The sequence below is a fragment of the Periplaneta americana genome, chromosome 6, assembly GCF_040183065.1.
Source record: "Periplaneta americana isolate PAMFEO1 chromosome 6, P.americana_PAMFEO1_priV1, whole genome shotgun sequence".
NCBI classification, from domain to species: domain Eukaryota; kingdom Metazoa; phylum Arthropoda; class Insecta; order Blattodea; family Blattidae; genus Periplaneta; species Periplaneta americana.
In genome coordinates this window covers 21,152,136-21,173,300 of record NC_091122.1, presented here as the reverse complement: position 1 = coordinate 21,173,300, position 21,165 = coordinate 21,152,136, and the positions used below count along the sequence as shown (strand labels likewise).

At 33.9% G+C, this 21,165-nt stretch overlaps 2 protein-coding genes across 6 annotated transcripts; one reads left to right on the top strand and one right to left on the bottom strand.

Moving 5' to 3' along the window:
• Nucleotides 1-2,973: 2,973 nt before the first annotated feature.
• Nucleotides 2,974-7,945, bottom strand: Vps29 (vacuolar protein sorting 29). Its single transcript, XM_069827758.1, has 4 exons — nt 7,726-7,945; nt 7,448-7,639; nt 4,827-5,062; nt 2,974-3,322 (listed from the first exon to the last, which is right to left on the bottom strand). The coding sequence occupies exons 1-4, from the start codon at nt 7,726-7,728 to the stop codon at nt 3,205-3,207; spliced, it is 549 nt and encodes a 182-aa protein (XP_069683859.1). The 5' UTR covers nt 7,729-7,945; the 3' UTR covers nt 2,974-3,204.
• A 56-nt stretch (nt 7,946-8,001) lies between these two features.
• On the top strand, nt 8,002-20,314 carry Rad9 (cell cycle checkpoint control protein Rad9). 5 transcript variants are annotated; one of them, XM_069827757.1, is made up of 7 exons: nt 8,002-8,074; nt 8,476-8,534; nt 8,878-9,080; nt 9,201-9,522; nt 11,505-11,676; nt 13,426-13,631; nt 15,591-19,033. In XM_069827757.1, the coding sequence occupies exons 2-7, from the start codon at nt 8,501-8,503 to the stop codon at nt 15,860-15,862; spliced, it is 1,209 nt and encodes a 402-aa protein (XP_069683858.1). In that variant the 5' UTR covers nt 8,002-8,074; nt 8,476-8,500; the 3' UTR covers nt 15,863-19,033. The 5 variants fall into 5 exon arrangements, 4 of the variants coding, with proteins under 4 accessions (XP_069683858.1, XP_069683855.1, XP_069683857.1 ...); XR_011332459.1 differs by adding an exon at nt 20,179-20,314 and having other exon boundaries at nt 8,064-8,534; nt 15,591-15,912; XM_069827754.1 differs by having other exon boundaries at nt 8,064-8,394.
• Nucleotides 20,315-21,165: the final 851 nt, after the last annotated feature.

Sequence of the window (21,165 nt, the reverse complement as noted above, 5' to 3'; positions counted from 1 at the left end):
CTATCGATATCGTTGTAAAAAAAAAAAAAAAAAAAAAAGAAAAAAGAAATTGATATGAAAATGAAAAATTCGCGCACAATATTCGCCAATTGCTTAAAAAATTGTGTTTTTCGCAACACCATAGCAAATTCGTGACATGATACGGATTTCACGGGTTCAAATCAGGCACAAAGGGATTAAAGGATGTATATTCACTGTAATTAAACGATTTTTTTTTCTAAAAAAAACCGCGAAATATTCCATTAGAGGCTACAGTACCTACTTCTTTGCACAGTACTAAATAATAATTTATTATCTGTGCAACAAAACAAAATACTAAACATAAAGTTAGATTAACATAAAAATCAATAGTTATGCTGCACTACCTTTTAGTGCCACGAGGTAGAAGCATGCATGAAAATTGCCAAGCTAGCTATTTCTTTTACCAAATTTTACATGTCATAACTAATACACTCATCATAATATTTGCTGACAGATGATTGAAAAAATTCTGAGGCCTTCACTGCACCCGGAAGAATAATTTCATAATATGTTCAGTCTTTCACCCACCCTGATCTTCAAATGAAAAGAAAAAAATTGAAATTATAGTTGACATCAACAGTAGGTACCAGTACTAAAAGGGTTAATCGAGCGACATGGACTCAAAAATGCATAACCCACAGTTTGAAAATTACCTCTGAAAATCCATTAAAGATATATATATACAGTATATAGGAAATCTACTGAGAAGCCCATTTCTTGGAAAATTTTAAATGTATATATATGTATATAGGCATACCTTCTCCAACTCTTGCTCCAAGCAAGAAACCGTATTGTGCAATTTCTTAACAGGTATTTTATAGAGATCACTGAGGTAGGTCTGACATGGCTCATACATAATCTTTTCCCTATAATAACTTTCACAGGTTAATCAATGCCATTTTCAAAACAGATGATCTTTTGAAGTTTTTTTATTGATGGCAATGATATCCACTCTTCTTTGTGAACCACATATTGGCAAAAAAAATGTACTTCGTACATTTCTCACTTCTTTCACGTAGTGAACATGCTAATTATGATGTCGAGCATGTGAGAAGTTCGCCCACAGTCTGGTATATAGTCACGAAGCTTGAGTTGTGAGGGTACTAGGAACAATAAACTGTGCAGTTCCTATTTCGCATTGTCTGTGATGAGGCAATAGTAGCGAACCTAGTGGTTAGCAACTATCTATGGAAGCATATTTACTACGTATTGAGCTTCGTGACTGTATATACTAGACTGTGGTTCGCCCTTCGTGCAAAAACCCAATACGTATCAAAGTTTCAATCGCACTGGCAGCCCACAGCTGTGTTATTATACATCTTCATGGAAATTGTCCTCTCAGACAGAGACAATACACTCCTCTTACTGACCCAGTTATTAAGTTTCGGGCATTCGGCAAACACCTCCAAATTGCTAACTTGTAAAGGTGTTTCTAAATTTTCAATGTACCATTGAAGTCGGTTCAGTTTCTGAATAAAATGTATGGACAAAGAACTAACATTGAATTGCGTTTGGAAATGTATTTATTGAAACTCGGATGACCAGGACTTTTTCATAAAAATACGGGTTTTTTAAATTAAAATATATATATATGAACAGCAAGGCAGATCTTCAGAATACAGACTAACTACACTATAACTGCAATTATCCAGATTGCGTTTCAAGAAATTTAGAAATTATTTTAGTGACAGAAAGTACTTTTCTTTATTCTAAAAGACTGCAAGCATTTCGTTTTAGAGTGCAGTACACTACATAAGTAACAATTTGTTCTGTACTGCAATATAATGATTCTTTTATTGTTTCGTACTTTAAAAAATAATTTTTGTCTTTAAATATAGTATTTGTGACATTTGTTCCTTTAAAAAATACTCTTGTATAATTTTTGTAACTTTTAAAAACAATTTTCGTGTTTAAATAATCATAACGCCTGTTCTTTTAAAACATGCAGAACTGCACTTTCACAATAACATGTTGTTAAGAGTGATTTTCACTTCTGATCTAATCTGGATTTCTTCATATCCAAATCATACCAATCCATAATTAATCTGAATAAGTGGAGTTCTACTATATCTTGTGATTGTTTCTGTGTTCTATTTCCTGACATCTTGGATTATGTATTCAGTTTTCTGATTACAACAAAATAATCAATAACTGATTTCCATTGCCCTGTTTGTTGTGTCAGATAAATTTATGATTCTTTTATGTTGAAAGAAGCTATCATCTTTCACATACTACCAGAAGAAATTTTTACAAGGATGAAATTCTTTAACAATTTGTAGTTCAATTGTAATTGAATTATACAGAAGTTTTGATTCATACATTTACCTATTTATAAGTAGAGACATTCATTCAGAGAGGATATTGGATCCTGAATTATTGGCCACTTTTCCTAACCATGATGGAATAAATCAACAGTAAAGTATAAACACTGCAAATATGTTTCTTGCAACATAGAAATAATGCTGTACAGTACAAAAGCAGGCAAGCAGAGTAGCTGTGACAACTTCTTTTGGGAGATGAAACTTATACAATGGAAGCTTACTAACATAAGAGGGAAAAATGATATACAGAAAATGTTGAATATGAACAAAAATAAGACTGAGTACATGGAAAGTTTTGGTGAAAATTTTTAATAAACACATAAAACATTTCTAAATTTATAAAATACGGAAGAAATATTCCATAATATGTGAGCCCGAAGTCTGGAGAAAATGTGTGAAATATGTGAAAACCAAGGAAATATAGGAGACCCAGTAACCCTTCCTGTGTTTGGGGATTTTAAATTATTAATGCCAGCATTTTTGTCTTCCAAGCATTAGACTTTGTCTTGAAAGATGTGACTAGGTTCATTATTAGCAATCATTCCATTATTGTGGGAGACATAAGCTATGAAAGGTCAAAACACAATATATCCTTACATATTGCTATTGGGGACAATAAACTGTTCAGGAATGTTTGAAAAATCACAGATTTCTTTATTACTAATTACAGAAGTTTCTATAAAAGCAATCTTTACATATATTCACAATGAAATCTGTTCATAAATGCTTAACACTGATATTACACTGCATATATATATTATATATAATGGAATTTATTTTCATGAATTACAGAATACAATAATAGACATTGGTTTGTAACCAACTGCAAATATTTATAAACCGATTTTCAACTTCTGTTGACTTAACTCTTCTTGTACTCAATTCTTTCAACTTTAACCTCATCTCCAACTAGCTGGTACACGTACGTCACAACAGTTGAACTCTGTATGTCCATCAAGACAAAGGATGGTATTATTGACCTGCAATCAAGAAACAATACTCAATACATCACAATGCCAAAAAAATCACGGAGTTTTAGCATGTTGGCTTGTTCCCACCTCTAATAGAATTCATTTTCCTACAAAGACAGAAAGTGCTCCACAGCTTGATATTCTCTCGGTTTAATTTAGTACAGAGAAATCTCAGAAAATAATATCATTTATACTTTATTTTGAAAAGTATGTTATAATGAAAAAATGAAGTATTTTCCAAACAAGCTGTTTTTAATCTAAATTATTACACAATATATTATATTAGTAAGATACTTTTTGTTTACTGCAGCTGTGTTTAGAGTCTCTAAAATTCAACAAACTCAAGAAAACCTATACAAAACTACAAGTAATATACATATCATTCAATTTTAAAATTGTTCTACAACACAAAGAAATGATTTACTTCGGAATATGTATGATTAGAACTTTCTTGTGTTATATATTATTAATGTACCTTGTTTATTTTTTTAGTGGGTTATTTTACGACGCTGTATCAACATCTAGGTTATTTAGCGTCTGAATGAGATGAAGGTGATAATGCCGGTGAAATGAGTCCGGGGTCCAGCACCGAAAGTTACCCAGCATTTGCTTGTATTGGGTTGAGGGAAAACCCTGGAAAAAACCTCAACCAGGTAACTTTACCCAACTGGGATTCGAACCCGGCCCACCTGGTTTCGCGGCCAGACGCGCTGACCGTTACTCCACAGGTGTGGACAATGTACCTTGTTAACATGTTTCGACCTATTTTCGGTTATCTTCGGAACTGAGGAAACAAGAGGCGCCAAGACCAACAACGACCAGTTCCGAAGATGACCGAAAATAGGTCGAAACATGTTAACAAGGTACGTTAATAATATATAACACAAGAAAGTTCTTATCATACATATTTCGAAGTGATACAGTGTTAAAAGTTGTGTAATAAGATGTAAAATGATTTACGTTAAAAAAATATGTTACTATCTATAACAAATATACACATGGTAGACAGTACAATCAATAAGGTTTGAAGAAGTTCTTCTTAGCTTCACTATGGTTTGTTTTCCTCAATAATTTGAGAATTTCACGTATGTGAACAATAAAGTAGTAACTTTCGCTAAATTACTAACTTTTTATTTAAGCATATCTGATTCAAATACAGTTCAGAACAGGCATTTTCTTAAAGCATTTTGAAATTAGCAGACATAATACACCAGTATTCACTGACTTAATTAAGAGATAACTGTTGGCACGCACACACACCAGAGTGTACTACAATTGGTTGCTTCACATTGACATCTGCTGTCGTGGGGGATCTGACAGTAGATACAAGAGTTTTTCTACTTTATTATTATCTTGCCAAAATAATTACAGCTGAAAGAATTTTATTATATCTTCATGGAACTACTTATATCGTGTGTATGTGTACCAATATTTGTTTACATGAAGAGTAGTAGTTACTTTGAATACTGTATAGGTTAGATGGGTGGTAATTATCTTGTACTGAATGACTTACGTGTCAAGGGGGTTGTAGGCTCCAGTGGCTGATCCTGGGTTAATATAGAATTTGTTTTCCTGTTCATATGCCTCGAACTTATGAGTGTGGCCAGAGATGAGGATATCGACATCCAATTGCCTCTGAATGAGGGCAAGAGAGTCTGGTTCCCCCCATGGCACTACCTGATGTCCATGGCATAAACCAATTCGAAACTGTCCAACAGTTACAACTTTCTGTTCGGGATAGTTGAGATTCTGAAAAAATATAAAAAGAACATTATGTACTATATACTACTCCCAGCGGCTAATCTCCTGCATATGACAAGACCCAATAAAAGATCACTGTGGCATTGTAATAACGCTGGCTTGTGTGAGAGAATGATGGCGATACTGGAGCGAGAGGAAGGAGATTACCATTTTCTGGCCTTGTTAACATTTATCATGTCGTAGCTCCTGCGATAGTCAATCAATCGCGCTGTAATTTTTATGATTGAAAGCAATGCCTAAGGAAAGCATAGAAAAAAATTCGAAATCAAAATCTTTTTTTCAAAAGAGAGATAAAAAAAAAACAGTAACTTCGAAGTGATCTGTTCAAAATAGACATTTAAGTTACACCTTCAAAAGATGGTAAGCGGCAAACTATTTTATTTTTCACTTTAGATGAGGGAGAGGTCGAAGTGAGAGTAATGTTGAGCAAGAATAGAAATTGGTTTTAAAAGTTGACGCTCTTCAAAATCTTGACAGGTTTCAGAGTTATGGCACGCTAAAGGAGCTTTTCGCTCGGCGAAAGACTCAAGCCTTAATATTCTTTCTGTTAAAAGAAAGATTGATGGTATATTAAAAAAAACTCGTAATCTCTAAATATCAATTCTCTGTTATCGTAAAACACAACCTTTTGTCTCATTTATCACTACTACTTGCTTTACTCAATGGCATGGTGCAACAGAAATATTCCTTCACACGAACGAGAAATGATCTGCTTCTTGTGCAACATATAGAAACGAAGGGAGAATCATAAGAATATGTCGAGTGTGTGTTTTTTTCTGGGGCGCGCTTCCAAACAGGGGCAGCGGCATTTCCCCTAAGGTTAGAGCTCAGTTTAGGTGTGTATGTATTAATCGAAAATTAGGGGCTAGAAAATATTGAAGATAGGACGCATGTTTATATGACATTTTTTTCGATTAATACACACACACCTAAACTGAGCTCTAACCTTAGGGGAAATGCCGCTGCCCCTGTTCGGAAGCGCGCCCATTAATGTCCGACCTCCAATGTCTCCTTTGATAGCAAAACTCCTTTATTAGGCAACGCTGTACTCTTCTAATCTGAGGGAGCCATGAAGCCGTTGAAGGTTATATACAGGAGATTTGCAATGGAGAATAGCAACATTAATGTTTTCCTCCAATAAGAATTACTTTCTTTCCTACTGTCTTGGTATGTTTATATTGTAATTATTGTGTATCTGAGCGCAACAATGGTCTGACATTATTCCAGCACCTTTTCAGAGATTTAACAATGGTATACATTTTAAATACAACAGTTTGTCTCTGGGATGAAATTTATGTCTTTCGAATAAGTATAAAATATGGAGAATCCAAAATATGTTATTTATAGGCTAAGAGCATAGACATTATTGCTTACAGAAAGCACAGGAAATCAGGACTTCAATATTATCATAGCTATAAAGTAAAGTTACTAACTCAAATTTCTTTATAAGCCACAGGTTTATTGCATATTGTAGAAATGGGGGTTGTCGCCTCTAGCGCATATAGAGTTAATGGCTTTATTTCCAAGAACTCAGCATTAGTTAAAAACAACATAAAATTTAGGAGAATCTTACCAGAAAGCAACTAACATTTAACATGTGAGATTCAGGTAACGAAATCTCAAACAAAAATACTAAAATCTGGGAAGCGAAATAGATGTGCAATTGCTGTAGCAATATATAAACGTCACTAAAAACAGTTACAGATTAATTAATAATCAAAATTTCGCCAGCTAGATCTCATCTGTTACATGCTAGCTACACTCTTTAAAACAACCAAATTTAAAGTTCAAAATAAGACAGACATATTTGGAGAATGCTGGGTTTGCAGTGAAGGGCTTGCGCAGAAAACAACGAATGAATGAATGAATATCAATATGAACTATAACCTCAATTCAAAGTTCTGCCAACACCGTAATTAATAAAATGACAGGGTTATCGCTGATAATATTGTACTTATTTTTTGTAGCTCAGTCGGCAGAATCGCTTGCCTGCTGATCTGGACTATGCTCGGGTTTGGGAATGGATTCCTACTTGAGCTGACTACCTGGTTGGGTTTTTTCGGTTTTTTTTTCCAATCATAAGGCAAATGTTAGGTAAACCATGGCGAATCCTCGGCCTCACTTCATCTCGCCAAAAAATTGTGTACCTCTCGACTTGTTCCACATCTTAAATCTTCAATGCTAATGTAAGATCTGTGGCATACAATAAATAAAATGAAAAATGAAACTTGAGTTAAATTTCAAATCAGTGTCACTAAATTAGGCCTACTTGATGCTTTTTAATGTACTGTATATAAAGTTCCGATCACTGAATGGGGCTGGAATGTTTTTGTTTTAATTTCCACAGATATAATTATTAATTATATTAGTTACCTCGTCAAAGTCTCCTCTAACTACATGAACATCACTAGCCAGTGTTTTCAAATAGTCATATGATTCTTTGGTACATAGATTTCCAGTGCAAAGTATGTGCTGAATCCTTCCAGGTACTAAAAGTTTCTTGAATTTCGCTGGTAAACTACTACATCTATGCGGAATGTGCAAATCTCCAAGCACCAGCACTAACTGAAAAGAAAGTATGTTTTTAATATTATAAGTTTAATAATAACAACATATATTACATGAAATATTCATACAATTTTCTCACATACCATTGCGGTGTAATCCTAATTATGTTGGTTGTACTGAAGGGGCGATGTTGCTCAAATAGGTTACAATCAGACTTCACTGATACTTTATGAAAAAACTGTCACAAAAAGGTGTTAGTTTGCCGCATCAGTGTCTTGATGATTAGTCTTAAAATCTAATTTTCTTGAAATTACTCCTTCCCTGCCTGATATATTAACACCTCTTGACACTTCACGGATATAAACTACATAAATGAATAAACGTGCCATCTGCTGTTATTAACACGAAGCTATTAGCACATGGAGGACATTGTTACCAACTTGAATGAGAATGTGTTTTGTTTTGGAATGGAGGGATTATATGAACATAATGGTAGTTTAAAAGTGGCATGTAATAAATTATCAAATAATTTGAATAACGATGAGCATTATTTTAAGAACTCGCAGCTATCTGTGTTTGTAACTGAAATAATATCATAATGGCAATACTTCAATAATTTTTTTTTTTCAAAAACTTTTTCAGTGGTTCAGAGTTCAGACAACATTCTAGTGAAGTCCATGTTAGAAAGAATTGAAGATAATAAATGCATGACAGAAAATTGGTTCAATTTGAACATTTAGAGCTTTTTAATGTAGTAATAAAGCGTAGTTCAAGTTGACAAACTAACGTTAGTGCATACAGAAAAACTATCGGTAATTATCTTATTTACATAACCTCAACTTTTAACTACATACCTGTGACGAAATTTGTTATAAGTTCTTTGTTGTTTCTAGACATGTAGTGTTCATTCATCAAGATATGAAGTGTATAATTCCTGGATTAAATGTTAAAGGTAAGAATATTTATTACAAATATAGGCCTAAAACATATTAGGGTGTACCCTACATGGTTATAGAAACTAAAAATATGAGTGCTTTAGAAGCAAGAATTCAGACTTGAACTTGCAAATTTGGTAATTCTGTAGTAAGCATCAGCCAGGAAATATCTTCCCGCAATAGAAGTCCCTTTAGAGTGTAAAGAGGCTGACAATGTGTCAGTTATAAGAAAACTTTGAAGATTTAATGAAGACAGATGTGTAAGACATATTTGGTAATGTACATGTGCCCTGGACCTCTATTGCGGAAGGTGGCCTGGCCGATGCTTACTACATAGCTACCGCAATTTTTTTATGTTAGTTCTAGGTCGTGCTATCCATGCTTTATGCCGGATTGGAGATGAATTATATGTCGAGCCCGAACCTTCAAAGATATCATTTCGTGCTGTCAGCTCGGCGAAGTCTGCATACGCATCTTTCACATTTTCCGAGAACTTTTTCTCGTACTACAACTACGAACATACAGATAGTCAAGATGATGTTACTTGCAAGGTATCGATGAAGGTAATACCTTAGTCTCTCCATATGAAAGTAGGTACTGTTGAATTGTAATAGGGAATAGGGTAATAGGGAATATGTTTATTTTATCATATTTGATGTAATTTTTGTTCCCATGTTCTTCAGTCATGCTTGGCGGTCTTCAAATCACCAGGACACATGGATAAGCAAGTTGAAGCATGCCAGATTCGCTTGGAGCCTGATGGCGTAAAGTTGATCTTCGAATTTCAGTGTTACCACGGCATTGTCAAGACTCACTACCTGCCCATTATAGAATGTGAAACGTTAGAAGCAGTTTATAGTAAAGATATGGTGCCAAATCGGTTTATGGTCCAACCTAAAGTTATGTCATTTGGTCTCATGAATTTTCAAGCAAATACACCAGAAATTACACTTATTGTGACACCTCAAAAGATGCACCTCCGCAATTATGCTGAAGATGACAGTGGTAGGTATGCTTTTGTTATTGTACTTAATATATTGTAGTACCTAAATAGAGTGCAAAGCAGCGTTGTCAACATCTAAACAGAAAATTATGGAGTTGTAGTATAAAAATTATCAGATTTTCCGAAAAATTATCGCAAGCATACAATATTAATAACAATGTCATACTGTCAAAACTTTACACAATATTAAATAAACTTTCAATCACTTCTCACACAGAAGAAGCACCGACAGCAGCTACGAACAGACTATTGTGATTAACTGATTAGCAAATATGATGCAAACTTATAATACTGGCTGGGAAACAATCCAGGTTCTCTGGGAATCTTAACTGAAAGAAGGACAGATTTAAAACGTTTGTCCAGAGATTATCAAAAGATTAGAATAAACTCAAATGTGTTTCAGTTATGATATAATTTCTTCCTATGGAAATCAGAGTGGAATGAATTGAGAGGAATAATAATATTATTAACGAAAATTATCGCATTATTCTATAAGTATTATCGTATATATACATCAGGGTTAAAAATATCGCATGGCTGGCATTGCTGATGCAAAGTTAAGGCAACACTTCACATTCTCAAATCTGCTGCATGCCTTTATTCTCACCACTTTCTGAACTATATTGTAACACATGATTTTAATGGCACACTGCATTCAGAATAACATCTGTGAAACTTGCATTTTTCCTGTTATAATTTCTCCTCTATAAGATGTAAATTTCAGTGAGAAAAATATGCTAGTTCACAGAATATTCAACAATATTTTAAGTTTATTAGCTGAGAACTCAGAATATCTGAAATGAGAAACAGGGTTGGATTTTTTTTCGATAGATATAAAGATATAAGGAACTGAGAATGATTATTCCCAAGCCATTGCTTAAATAGTGCGACAGACAGAAGAAATGGAAGGCACAGCCTTCAGACCTTACATTGTATTGTTCAGTATATGTATCTAAAACTGCAGAATTTTTTTATAGCTTTACAAAAATCAGTCTATAATGCTTCATTTTCCTCTCAGAAATAAAAAGTTATGGTCTTGATTATTTAATGATGCTATATTGATAACGAGGTTATTTAGTGTCGATGGAATTGGTGTTAGTGAGATGAGGGCGAGGATTCGCCATGGATTACCTGTTATATGCCTTATGGTTGGGGAAAACCTCGGAAAAAATCCCAACCAGGTAATCGCCCGACTGCTACTCCAGGCAAGTGTCTTAGCCGATTAAGCTATGCCAGTGGCTAGTAAAATGTGTTAGTTCTGTTAATTTAATAATGATTATAATAGGCCAAATAATGTAATAATTAAAAATCCGCGCATTTAGTTAATATTCAGTACTGTGAAATCCATTGCGGGTCTCAGGAAATTACTATTTCTCACTTTTGGCTCTCTTTTAACTTCTAGTGAGTACCACTGCTTTAAAGGGATATCAGAAGGATTGTTCATGAAGCATGATATTTCTCGGCATTGTAATATTCAAATTAATAACCAAGATGGGTGTAAATCTGAAAACAGGTTGTGCTTATCTAGGCACCATTTGAAAAGTGACATGGGGAAGAAACAGCCAGTTAATGGTGAATCAGCACGTTGCATTTTGGCTATAAAATCTCGCAACTTACACATTACTTTACAGATGTAATTTATTAGCTTACCTTATAATAAGCATTGGAACTGTCGACTGATGGAAATATAGCATGATAGTTTTTGTATCATAAATTAAAATTCGCTGTTCTGTTGCGTTCACAACACAAAACCTTCTTACACTCGATCCAGGGGAAATGTACACATTTTCCTTGACACTCGTGTTTGATCTACAGTATAATAGTAAAGGCCAACAGCATCTACCTAAGCAAAATCTGTTTCCTACTGAGCACTCTGTAGTTTATGGAAGCCAGATATGTTGACATATCTTCGTAATTTATATATTTCTTTAGTTGTTTATTTGTTTACAATATTTTATCTTGAAAATTGTTATGATTGTTTAAGAGCTGAAGAAGTCAGTCCGAACGGAGCTGTGTTTGGAAGCAGGAGAATTTGACCATTATAGCATTGGAGTGGATACTTCTGTTACATTCTGTTTAAGAGAATTCAGAGCTCTGTTAATGTTTGCCGAAGCAGTCAGTCTTCCTATTACAGCGAATTTTGAAACAGGTGGAAGGTGAGATAATTTTTCAACTTACAATAAAATTCTTGTACAGTAGGTGTGTTGGATATTTGGCTACAGAATCAAAAACTTGAAGCAAGAGTTAGGGAATTTTTACTCTCCACTATACGAGGCTATGCAGAAACTAACTTCTGTTCTAATGTGGCGTGCTAAGTTTTCTCAGTAAAGACGCCATTTTTTCGCAGGAATGTAGTGTGACTCAGCCAAGTGCAATCGAGTGAAGCTTGTATTGCCTTTATTTACCTTACAGCCATTCAAAATGTGTGCTGCAATTGAAAATCTTACTAGCTGTGATGTATGGTCAGTAATAAGATTTCTTCTGGCAAAAATTTTAAAGCAGTTAAAATCCATCGTTAACTTTGCGAAATTTATTGAGACAACATAGAGACAAAAAAATCAGTCGATGGAATAGTGCCATACTCATTCACCAAAATTACCAATGAAGTGTTGCCAAACTATCTTCTCAACAAAGTCACGGCTGGTGGATTTCATGGTATAAGACACCACAATCCATGCATGTGTGCTGAACTTATAATCTTGCGGACCCGGTTTCGATCCCTGTGTACCCCCCGATTTATAACTTGCATTGGATAAGTCCGTGGTTCAGGTAACACATGGACAACGACTCTGTTGGTTAATAGGTCTACACAAGAGGCTTCACACTGATGAATGACGAACAGTCCAATACTCGCCATTTTAAAAATGTAAAATAAAATTCTTTGACGAGCATTCAGGAATAAAGACTTTTGAAGGATAATCCAAGGAAAATAGGACACAAGCTATTCAGTTATTATATACAAAGATTTTCAGAACAAAGCAAAGATTATAAACGTGTTTACAGTGTTAATTTTGTAGGTAAATGTAGAAAGTATCAGAAATTTAAACATAAATAATTATCTAATAATTATAAATTAACTAATTGTTTCAAAACTATTATTATATTTATCTAAACATATTTATGTAATAATTCATATTGAAAAGATATTACTCTGTGAAAAGATTTATTAAATCTACATACTTAGACTTCAACAAACAAAATTTGATAACATAATCTCAAGGGAAAAAATGGAACTCTCTGCACCATAATCCACAGTTAATTTCCGATTTACCACGAAAATCGTCTGTAGCTGCATTTAGATTTACAACAGGCCATGATTGTTTGGCCAAACACCTGCATAGAATTGGAATATATCAGTCCCCTAACTGCCCATTGTGCAACTCATACCAAGAAATGGATTCGGAACACCTCAAAATCTGTGCTTCAGTGGCTGGCCATGATAATATCTTTGAAAAATATTGGAGTGCAAGAGGTCAAATGACTTTATTGTCAAACGCCTGGCATTAGAAAACAACAACATATTGAAAAGAATGTTCAAATTCATTATCTAAAGCAAGAATATAAGTGGGTGACAGCTATCACTGAATACATTACAAAAAAGTATATGAGTACTGAAAGGTTAAGTTTAGGCACACCAGGTCTGAACGACTGGGCACTTTCTCTTTGCCCACTAGTCTGAACATAAATGAGAAAAACAGACGAGGTGAGTATACTTAATTTTGGGCATTGTGAAGTTGGGATATGTAAGTATCCTGAAATATCAGAGAAATCATATGTCAGCTACATGGTTGAAATACCAGTACCGAAAATATTCTTTCCAAGCAAATGTGACTTTCAATGTGCAGTTAAATTCACGATGCTTGTCTGTACAAAATTAAGATAACATTGTATCTTTTCTTGTTTAGGCCAATAGTGTTCGTAGTAAAGAATCCTCCAACATTTGAGACGAACTTCGTATTTGCTACATTGATGCCACTGTCCATCAATCAGTTGAACTCATCACAGCGAAGTTCTGCATCTTCAAAGCAGTCTAGTCGGATGGAGAAAGACAGTGCTGCCAAGAAGAGGTCCGCAACTTCAAATGAAAATATCCACGATGTGCAAATAGCTGGTAAGTGTTAAGAACACAAATTATATCTTAAATAGCTACATCATTGTCAGATATTTACTATACCGTCACCACCACTGCCATTGCTACTGCCATCGCTACCACCACTGCTGTCATCATCAGCTTCCTTCTTCTCCTCCTCATCATCATCATCCCAGCTAGGATTGGAATAATGGTCTCTTTATTGAGTCCTTATTTTCTACTATGATCCTCATCTTTTAGTCTCTTTGAGCATTGAGTAGGACACTATAAAAAACGTATATAATTTCATAAGGAACATATGTGAAGTATTACTTACACAATTCTGTGCACGCAGATGTATTATTCATGTTATGCATGAGATTAGTCATAAATCATGTCAGTATGCACTACTGTTAATAGCAAAATTACAGAATATATAATCAATAATCAACGAGAATCCGGATGCTTTAGCAAAAAAGGGCAGCACTGCTACTTACAGACCTGTTACTAAATCTATGTATTCCTCTGTGAAAAGATTTGTTAAATCTACATACTTAGACTTCAACAAACAAAATTTGATAACACAATCTCAAGGGAAAAAATGGAACTCTATGCATCATAATCCACAGTTGATTCCCGATTTACCACTCAAATCGTCTGTAGCTGCATTTAGATTGGCAACAGGCCATAACTGTTTGGCCAAGCATCTGCGTAGAATTGGAATATATCAGTCTCCTAACTGTCCATTGTGCAACTCAAATCAAGAAATGGATTCAGAACATCTCAAAATCTGTGCGTCAGTGGCTAACCATGACAATATCTTTGAAAAATATTGGAGTGCAAGAGGTCAGATGACTTTATTGTCACATGCCTGGCATTAGGAAACAACAACAACATAATTTAATTTGGTAATGTCAGTTCCATTTGGAGATCTTGGATTACATTTTATCATTAGAGTTCGTGGTTTTTCACATTAGCAGTAAATGCAAACTGCTCCGATACATATGCCGCTTAGTATTTTAATTTTCTACGAGTTATACATTGATAATTTAGTATTTTTGGATTTGCGACAAAATGCAGAAAGTGTTTGAAAATACGATATGATTTTGTTTTTGCGAAATAAATGAGAAGTTGTAAAAAAAAAAGTTAATTTTAATACATTTATGGTTTTCTGCCGAAAAATAGCTTTTAGTTTCTGCGTTGACGAGAATTCTACGAATAGAAATTATAACACAATAGCTAGAAACGTGTTTGCTTCACTGAAACTACAAGTTTATGTCAAATATTTCAGTAAAAATTTGTAAATTGATCACTATGCTAGAGGGATCGTCTTATTTTCATTACAAATAAACGATATACTGGATAAATGTGTTAATGAAAACCCCAAGGTTGAGACTGTATTACAATTTAAATCTTGCTTGCAAAAGTTTCCAGTACTTAATTATTCTCACCTGGTTATGAACAAGAGCAACAGTTTCTTCCAGGAAATATGCAAGCTCTTTAACTCAGAATTGCAGGGTAATTTTCAAAATTTTTCAGTAGGTATAATTTGATTGTGACAGATAGAAGATCTAGGGTCATGCGTAATGTCAAATTTCAATGCCTGAACCGAATGTAACATTGATCAGGTGTGTAAATTATAGTTTGATTTCATCCCAAAATTTAATATGTAACCTATTATTCTTAATTTATTTTTTCCTGTCATTAGTCTACAATACGGATGCTAAATTTGAAAATAAAAAAATGTTAAAATTACACTGATTAAAGTTACAATTCATAATGCTAAATTTTAAAATTATAAATTCTAAAAAGCACGAATTCTATTTATCATTGAAATTGTATATATTAATGTTAATGTGAGTTAAATCTTTGTCATGTCATAAGAGTAGCAATTTTTGTTGCTGACCAATGCTGAGTTGTAAGAAAAGAAATTGAAGTATCATTACCAATATGCCTTTTGTAGTAATATTATTGTTTCTATATTAATCTTTCTTGTTCCAGGACCATCCAGAAGCAGTAGACATGAAGAGTTTATTGAAAACGATAGTGAAGGCTTAGAGAGAATGGATATTAATGAAAATAGTAATCAGGATAATGGAGAACATAGTCCTGAAGAAGATACTGTGCCTGGAACACCACCACCACCGCCTTCTAAAAAAATACGCTATATATTCCAGAGATGCTTTGAACCTACTTTCGATTCGGAGATGTTGCCAGGGTATGATGAAGTTCTTGCAGAAGATTCTGATGAAGAAGCGGGACTAAGAACATGATGATGTTTGAAATGTATAAAAAGTCGTGACAAGCTGTTCTTAGCATTTAGGTACAGTGATATCTCTTTGTACTCAGGAGTTCCATTCTTTGACTTACTCGCTGAAGATTTTAGATCACATTTCTTTTGTTCATGACTACAAATTTTTGACCAAATTTCGTTTGTCCATGAATGTGTGTGTGGATATTAAAAAGTAATGACTCTATTCAAAGGAATAACAATATTTAACTGGTGTGAAACAATACTTTCTTCTTGCCACAGTTCACATTGCACACAATGCATGAATCTCAATATTTTTCAAACAGTGATCTGCTTGCATCTGTCTTTCTTAATTTTCTATTTACTGTTACAAATATAACATCGACTTACATTGCATTTTGTAACAAAAGGCCCTACTAACACTTTATCAGTATTTGACAGGGTATCCTAAGGTACACCTCACGTGAGTTGCAGACACAGACACATGGATAGAGAAGTTGAGTGTAAATATGTCATGTGATTGGTAGGAAAGAAAATCGAGATATTGTTGCAATTATTTAGCCTGTAGTGGGTATACTTGACTAATCATTTTGGTCCAGATGGCTCCCTTAAGGAGTAACACTCCCAAGCTGGAAATCACTTTGTCATCTTAGATATTAGTCGTGGATATCACAGACCATCAAGGATGAAGGTTATTAATAAATAAATGACGGAAAGATGGCAGGGGAAGCAGAAGTTCCCTCAGAAACATGTCTCAGACACAGTCACTCCCCTCCATAAATTTAACATGATTTGAGCCTTCAGCATGAAAAGTCGACGCTAGAGTCACATTCAGCTATTAGTGCATCCTGTGGGGGAACTGTTTCTAGCATTTCAGATGTACTGTCAAGTGGGGTTGCTATGGTCACTTTTTTGTGTTCTTTAAAAATACACCTCGTATTTTGTTATATATTTAATTGAAAAAAATTTGGGAACATAGTTGTAATGAGGAGTTATGCTATGGATGTTTCAAATATTTTTTAGTATAGTAACTGTGGCTACAAAATAATTTTACATTGTGATCATAGTCACCCACCAATCTGGAGACACTATGGTTACAATGTGAAACACCACTTAAAACGTTAGGAATAGGTGTGGGGTTATAATGGTAATAAAGAGAATTTTTTTTCTGAGCAAAGTGATATATTAATCTTTATTTTAGCTTCATTTTTAACAGTAAAGAAATCAAGTTTTCACAAAATTTTCAACTCAAAATTTACTTTGACATTTTGCAAGGCTAATGGAGACAGAATCCAGATGTTTGAGATGGACAGGGCATGCAGCACAAATGGGCGAATCCAGAAACGCATATAGAGTGTTAGTTGGGAGGCAGGAGGGAATAAGACTTTTGGGGAGACTGAGATGTAGATGGAAGGATAATATTAAAATGGATTTGAGGGAGGTGGGATACGATAGAAACTGGATTAATCTTGCTCAGGACAGGGACCGATGGCAGACTTATGTGATGGCGGCAATGAATCTCCGGGTTCCTTAAAAGCCATAAGTAGGTAATAAAGACAGAATCAATGTAATCGTAGAATATTACATAAGTAAATAAGTTTTAACATAAATTGAAACTAGTAAATCTAAGAAAGAAGATTTTCCACATCTGTCGTGTACTGACTGTGGCAATATTTGAACTATGTGATTTTCATTTACCACAGAAATATCTGGAATTCCAGGCCATACAAAATAGTTTTTGCACACTTCACATTCGACACTTTTTACCTGTAATCCCAGATATTTCCTGTGGGTTCAACAATAGTTCATATTGGCGCTGATGTGGTAATCTTATTCTGACATTGAACAGTTTAGCCAACTTTTGTTTTCTTACAGAAAACGTGACGAAATAAAATAAGTCTGTTAAATAAAAATAGTCCTCAAATGTTAAGCAAATTATATAAAAAAAAAGTCTGTGAAAGGCAATACATGTAAAGGTCACCGGCGTAGCTCAGTCGGTTAAGGTGCTTGCCTGCTGATCTGAAGTTGTGCTCGGGCGCAGGATCGATCCCTGCTTGGGCTATTACCTGGTTGAGTTTTTTCCGAGGTTTTCCCCAACCGTAAGGTGAATGCCAGGTAATCTATGGTGCATCCTCGGCCTCATCTCGCCAAATACCATCTAGCTATTACCAATCTTATCGACGCTAAATAACCTCGTAGTTGATACAGCGTTGTTAAATAACCAAATAAAAAAATATATATATACATGTGAAGAAAAAAAAAATATATATATATACATACATACATACATACACTCCGACAATGTTATAAAATTGTGCCATTATCTGGTAAGGGAACTTATTTTTGTTTTTATGACCGTAGTAACCCCCCGAGACCATAGTAACCCCACTTGACAGTAGTTCAATATGAGGAATCAACTTTCTGTTTACAAAATATAAGGAGACATTTCTTTCAAAACATCGTGTAAATGCTTGAGAACTTCCCCACAATTAAATCACTATTAAAACTTAAAATGTCAGGTTTGCATTCTTTTTTTAAGTGTTAGGAGAGACTGAATTAAGTCAATAGAAATGAGAAATATTGTATCGCCATGCTAATATGAATACTACTTAAAATTACTGCATATCTCTAAAGACTGAATTAATGACTTAAAAGCACCAGCTTTCTCTAAGTGTACCTAAAACTAATTTGAGTTCCCATGTGCCTTGGTAGGGTATAGGAGAGCAAGGTTCTTAAATAAATTCGTATTTATTTTGTTTTCGTATTTTACCATCTTTGCTTTCATTCTGCATTGTAAGAAGATATTTCCTTCAGCCAGTTAAATGTCTCTAATTTATTTTATTTTAAAATGTTGAATTTAGCAGCTGTTATTATTATTTCATCTTTCAGCATCCTACATAAAAGCATTTCTTTCATTGAGATATGCTATGATCAAAATTAAAATCAAATTCTGTAAAGAAATTTATAATGATAATTGATCGTTATTTATATTTATGTATAAAAACAAAGATGTGTTAAAGTTTTGTAATACAGGGGTGAATGAGATAAATATAGTTTGTCGCAATAGATTCTTACGCAAAGAGTCTTCCTTAGTCTGTGAACTATTTGGTACATTTACTGTATATTATGATAATAAATATTTATTTTATTTAAATGAAAACACAATTTATACATTGGCTCCTTAATATTTCATTTTCAAAAAATGGTACTTTTCCTTTATGTTGTCATATGGAAAACGAATGATTTGTATAAACAACTGAATGCTATTTCATATTTAAATATAAAAATATATGGTGCCATTTGAAATTTCAATGAAAGGGTGGCTGAAAGTAGGGGTGAAATCTAAAATGCAATTAAGCTTGGTTTCAGACTTCCCCTCAATATCTAAACTGACGTGTTTTTTTGTTTAAATTGAATTCAGTTTAAACAATTAATTATTTAGACTGGGAAGTTTTGAAATGAAAGCCCTGTATGAATGCAAAATACAGAACTACATTAAAAATAATTTCATAAAAATATATATTATATTTTTCTCATTGTTCTTAAAAATTCGTTGCAATGGGCAACAATGTTGCCATGTTTCATTAAATATGTTTTATTGGTCTCGTTTTTCCTGTGCTGGAATCCAATAGGTTTTAGTACTCTCCGCAGTGGGGAATGTGAAATTTTAATTTGTAGTGTTTCATATTTTGTGAGCTCCCAGCAAGATATCATCTAAATTGGGTATAAGGCCTTCTTTCTATATGTCTTCCATTCCTTGCATTGTCATATTCGCTTTGGAAATACATATAAATACGACTTTCTTGGTATCTAGGTGTATGTAATGTTCTGTACCATAACATCTATTAAATAGAAAATTATTAAGCATACCAACACCAGCCACAATAGCTATAATCTTGAATGAAAAGTAATATTGCAAATGACGTGTTTAAAAACTGAATTTAACTAGGTTACAAGCAGGCTTAGACTGAGGGGAGGATAACAAAGAACGTTAACATGTACGAACATCCTGTCAGACAGATATACGATAGTAAGTAGCACACCCCTAACCCCTCTTGTTAATGATTGGCAAGGTTCGCCCTAACATTTAAACTCAGCGGCAGGAAGTTTCTTTCTATATTAAAAAAAAAAAAAACATAGTAAAGATTACATTCATCATTTGGGAAGAAGATAAGTTTGGGTTCTCGGCAATAAATGGGTGCAAATCGACTCTCACCATTATTTCTGTTATCATGATGAAAGGGTACTTGAAATATACCGTTTCTTTTCTATAGATTTATAATTGTCACAATAATTCATTATCACAGCATTCACTAAACATTTTCTCCTTTATTGTAGGTAACTTCTGGCTGAAGTAGAAGAAAATTTCCCTATTTGCTCCTTCTCAACCCAGTTCACCTCCAACTCTTCCATTCAGAGTCCATATGATTGATTAGGATCTTTTCTAGAAATAGAAATGAACGTCTGATGGTGGAACATGAAAGGGTAGGTCCTCACAATAAAATGGATTGTCCTTTAGTATTAGTTGGTTATGGTATCACTTATGACCCTTTTTCACTAATAACATAACGACAGGCCAGTTCAAAAGGGAAACAACTCAAAATTCAAAGTTTTGAGAAATGTGCATTTTAAAGTTTCATGCTGTGAAAAATTCAAGGATCACCGAAATTAGTCCAAATTCTGTTAATAACGTTTTTCAAATTAGAGCATTTTTTTTTTTTTTTTCACAGCAACATGAAGGTCTAAGATGCAGTTTCCTTAAAATTTTAAATTTGGAGTTGTTTCCCTTTTGAACTGGCCTGTCTAATTCATCATCCGTAACTCATATACAGTCAATTGGGATAACTTTTTAGTCAAGGTAAGTTGTATCATTCTCTAGGTTCGTCTCAAGTGACTGAAGACCCATTTGTTTTCAAATTTTTTGTACACTATTGTAATTTTCTATTTGTAGTATAAAAAGTAACGAGATTTTTAAATTCCCATTGATTGCAAGACTACATCTTCATTACTTTTTTGGGTTATTTTATTAATTTTAGTGAGAGGATTAGGAGCATTAAATGATTCATCATCATCATAATATACATCATGGTTTAGGCCTTTAAGCCTGTTTCATTTTCAGGAAATCAGAACTATTCTCTCCATCTCTTTCCGGACCTACCAACATCCTTTCTACCAACTGGTTGATATAGGAACATCTATACAGGAATGCGGTTTACGTCCCTTCTGATCAGATGTTGGTACCACTGCTGTCTAGAAGAGTCTACGAAGTCAAGAAGACTTTGCATTTGTAATTGTTCACGAATTTCACGATTTCTCTTCTGATTT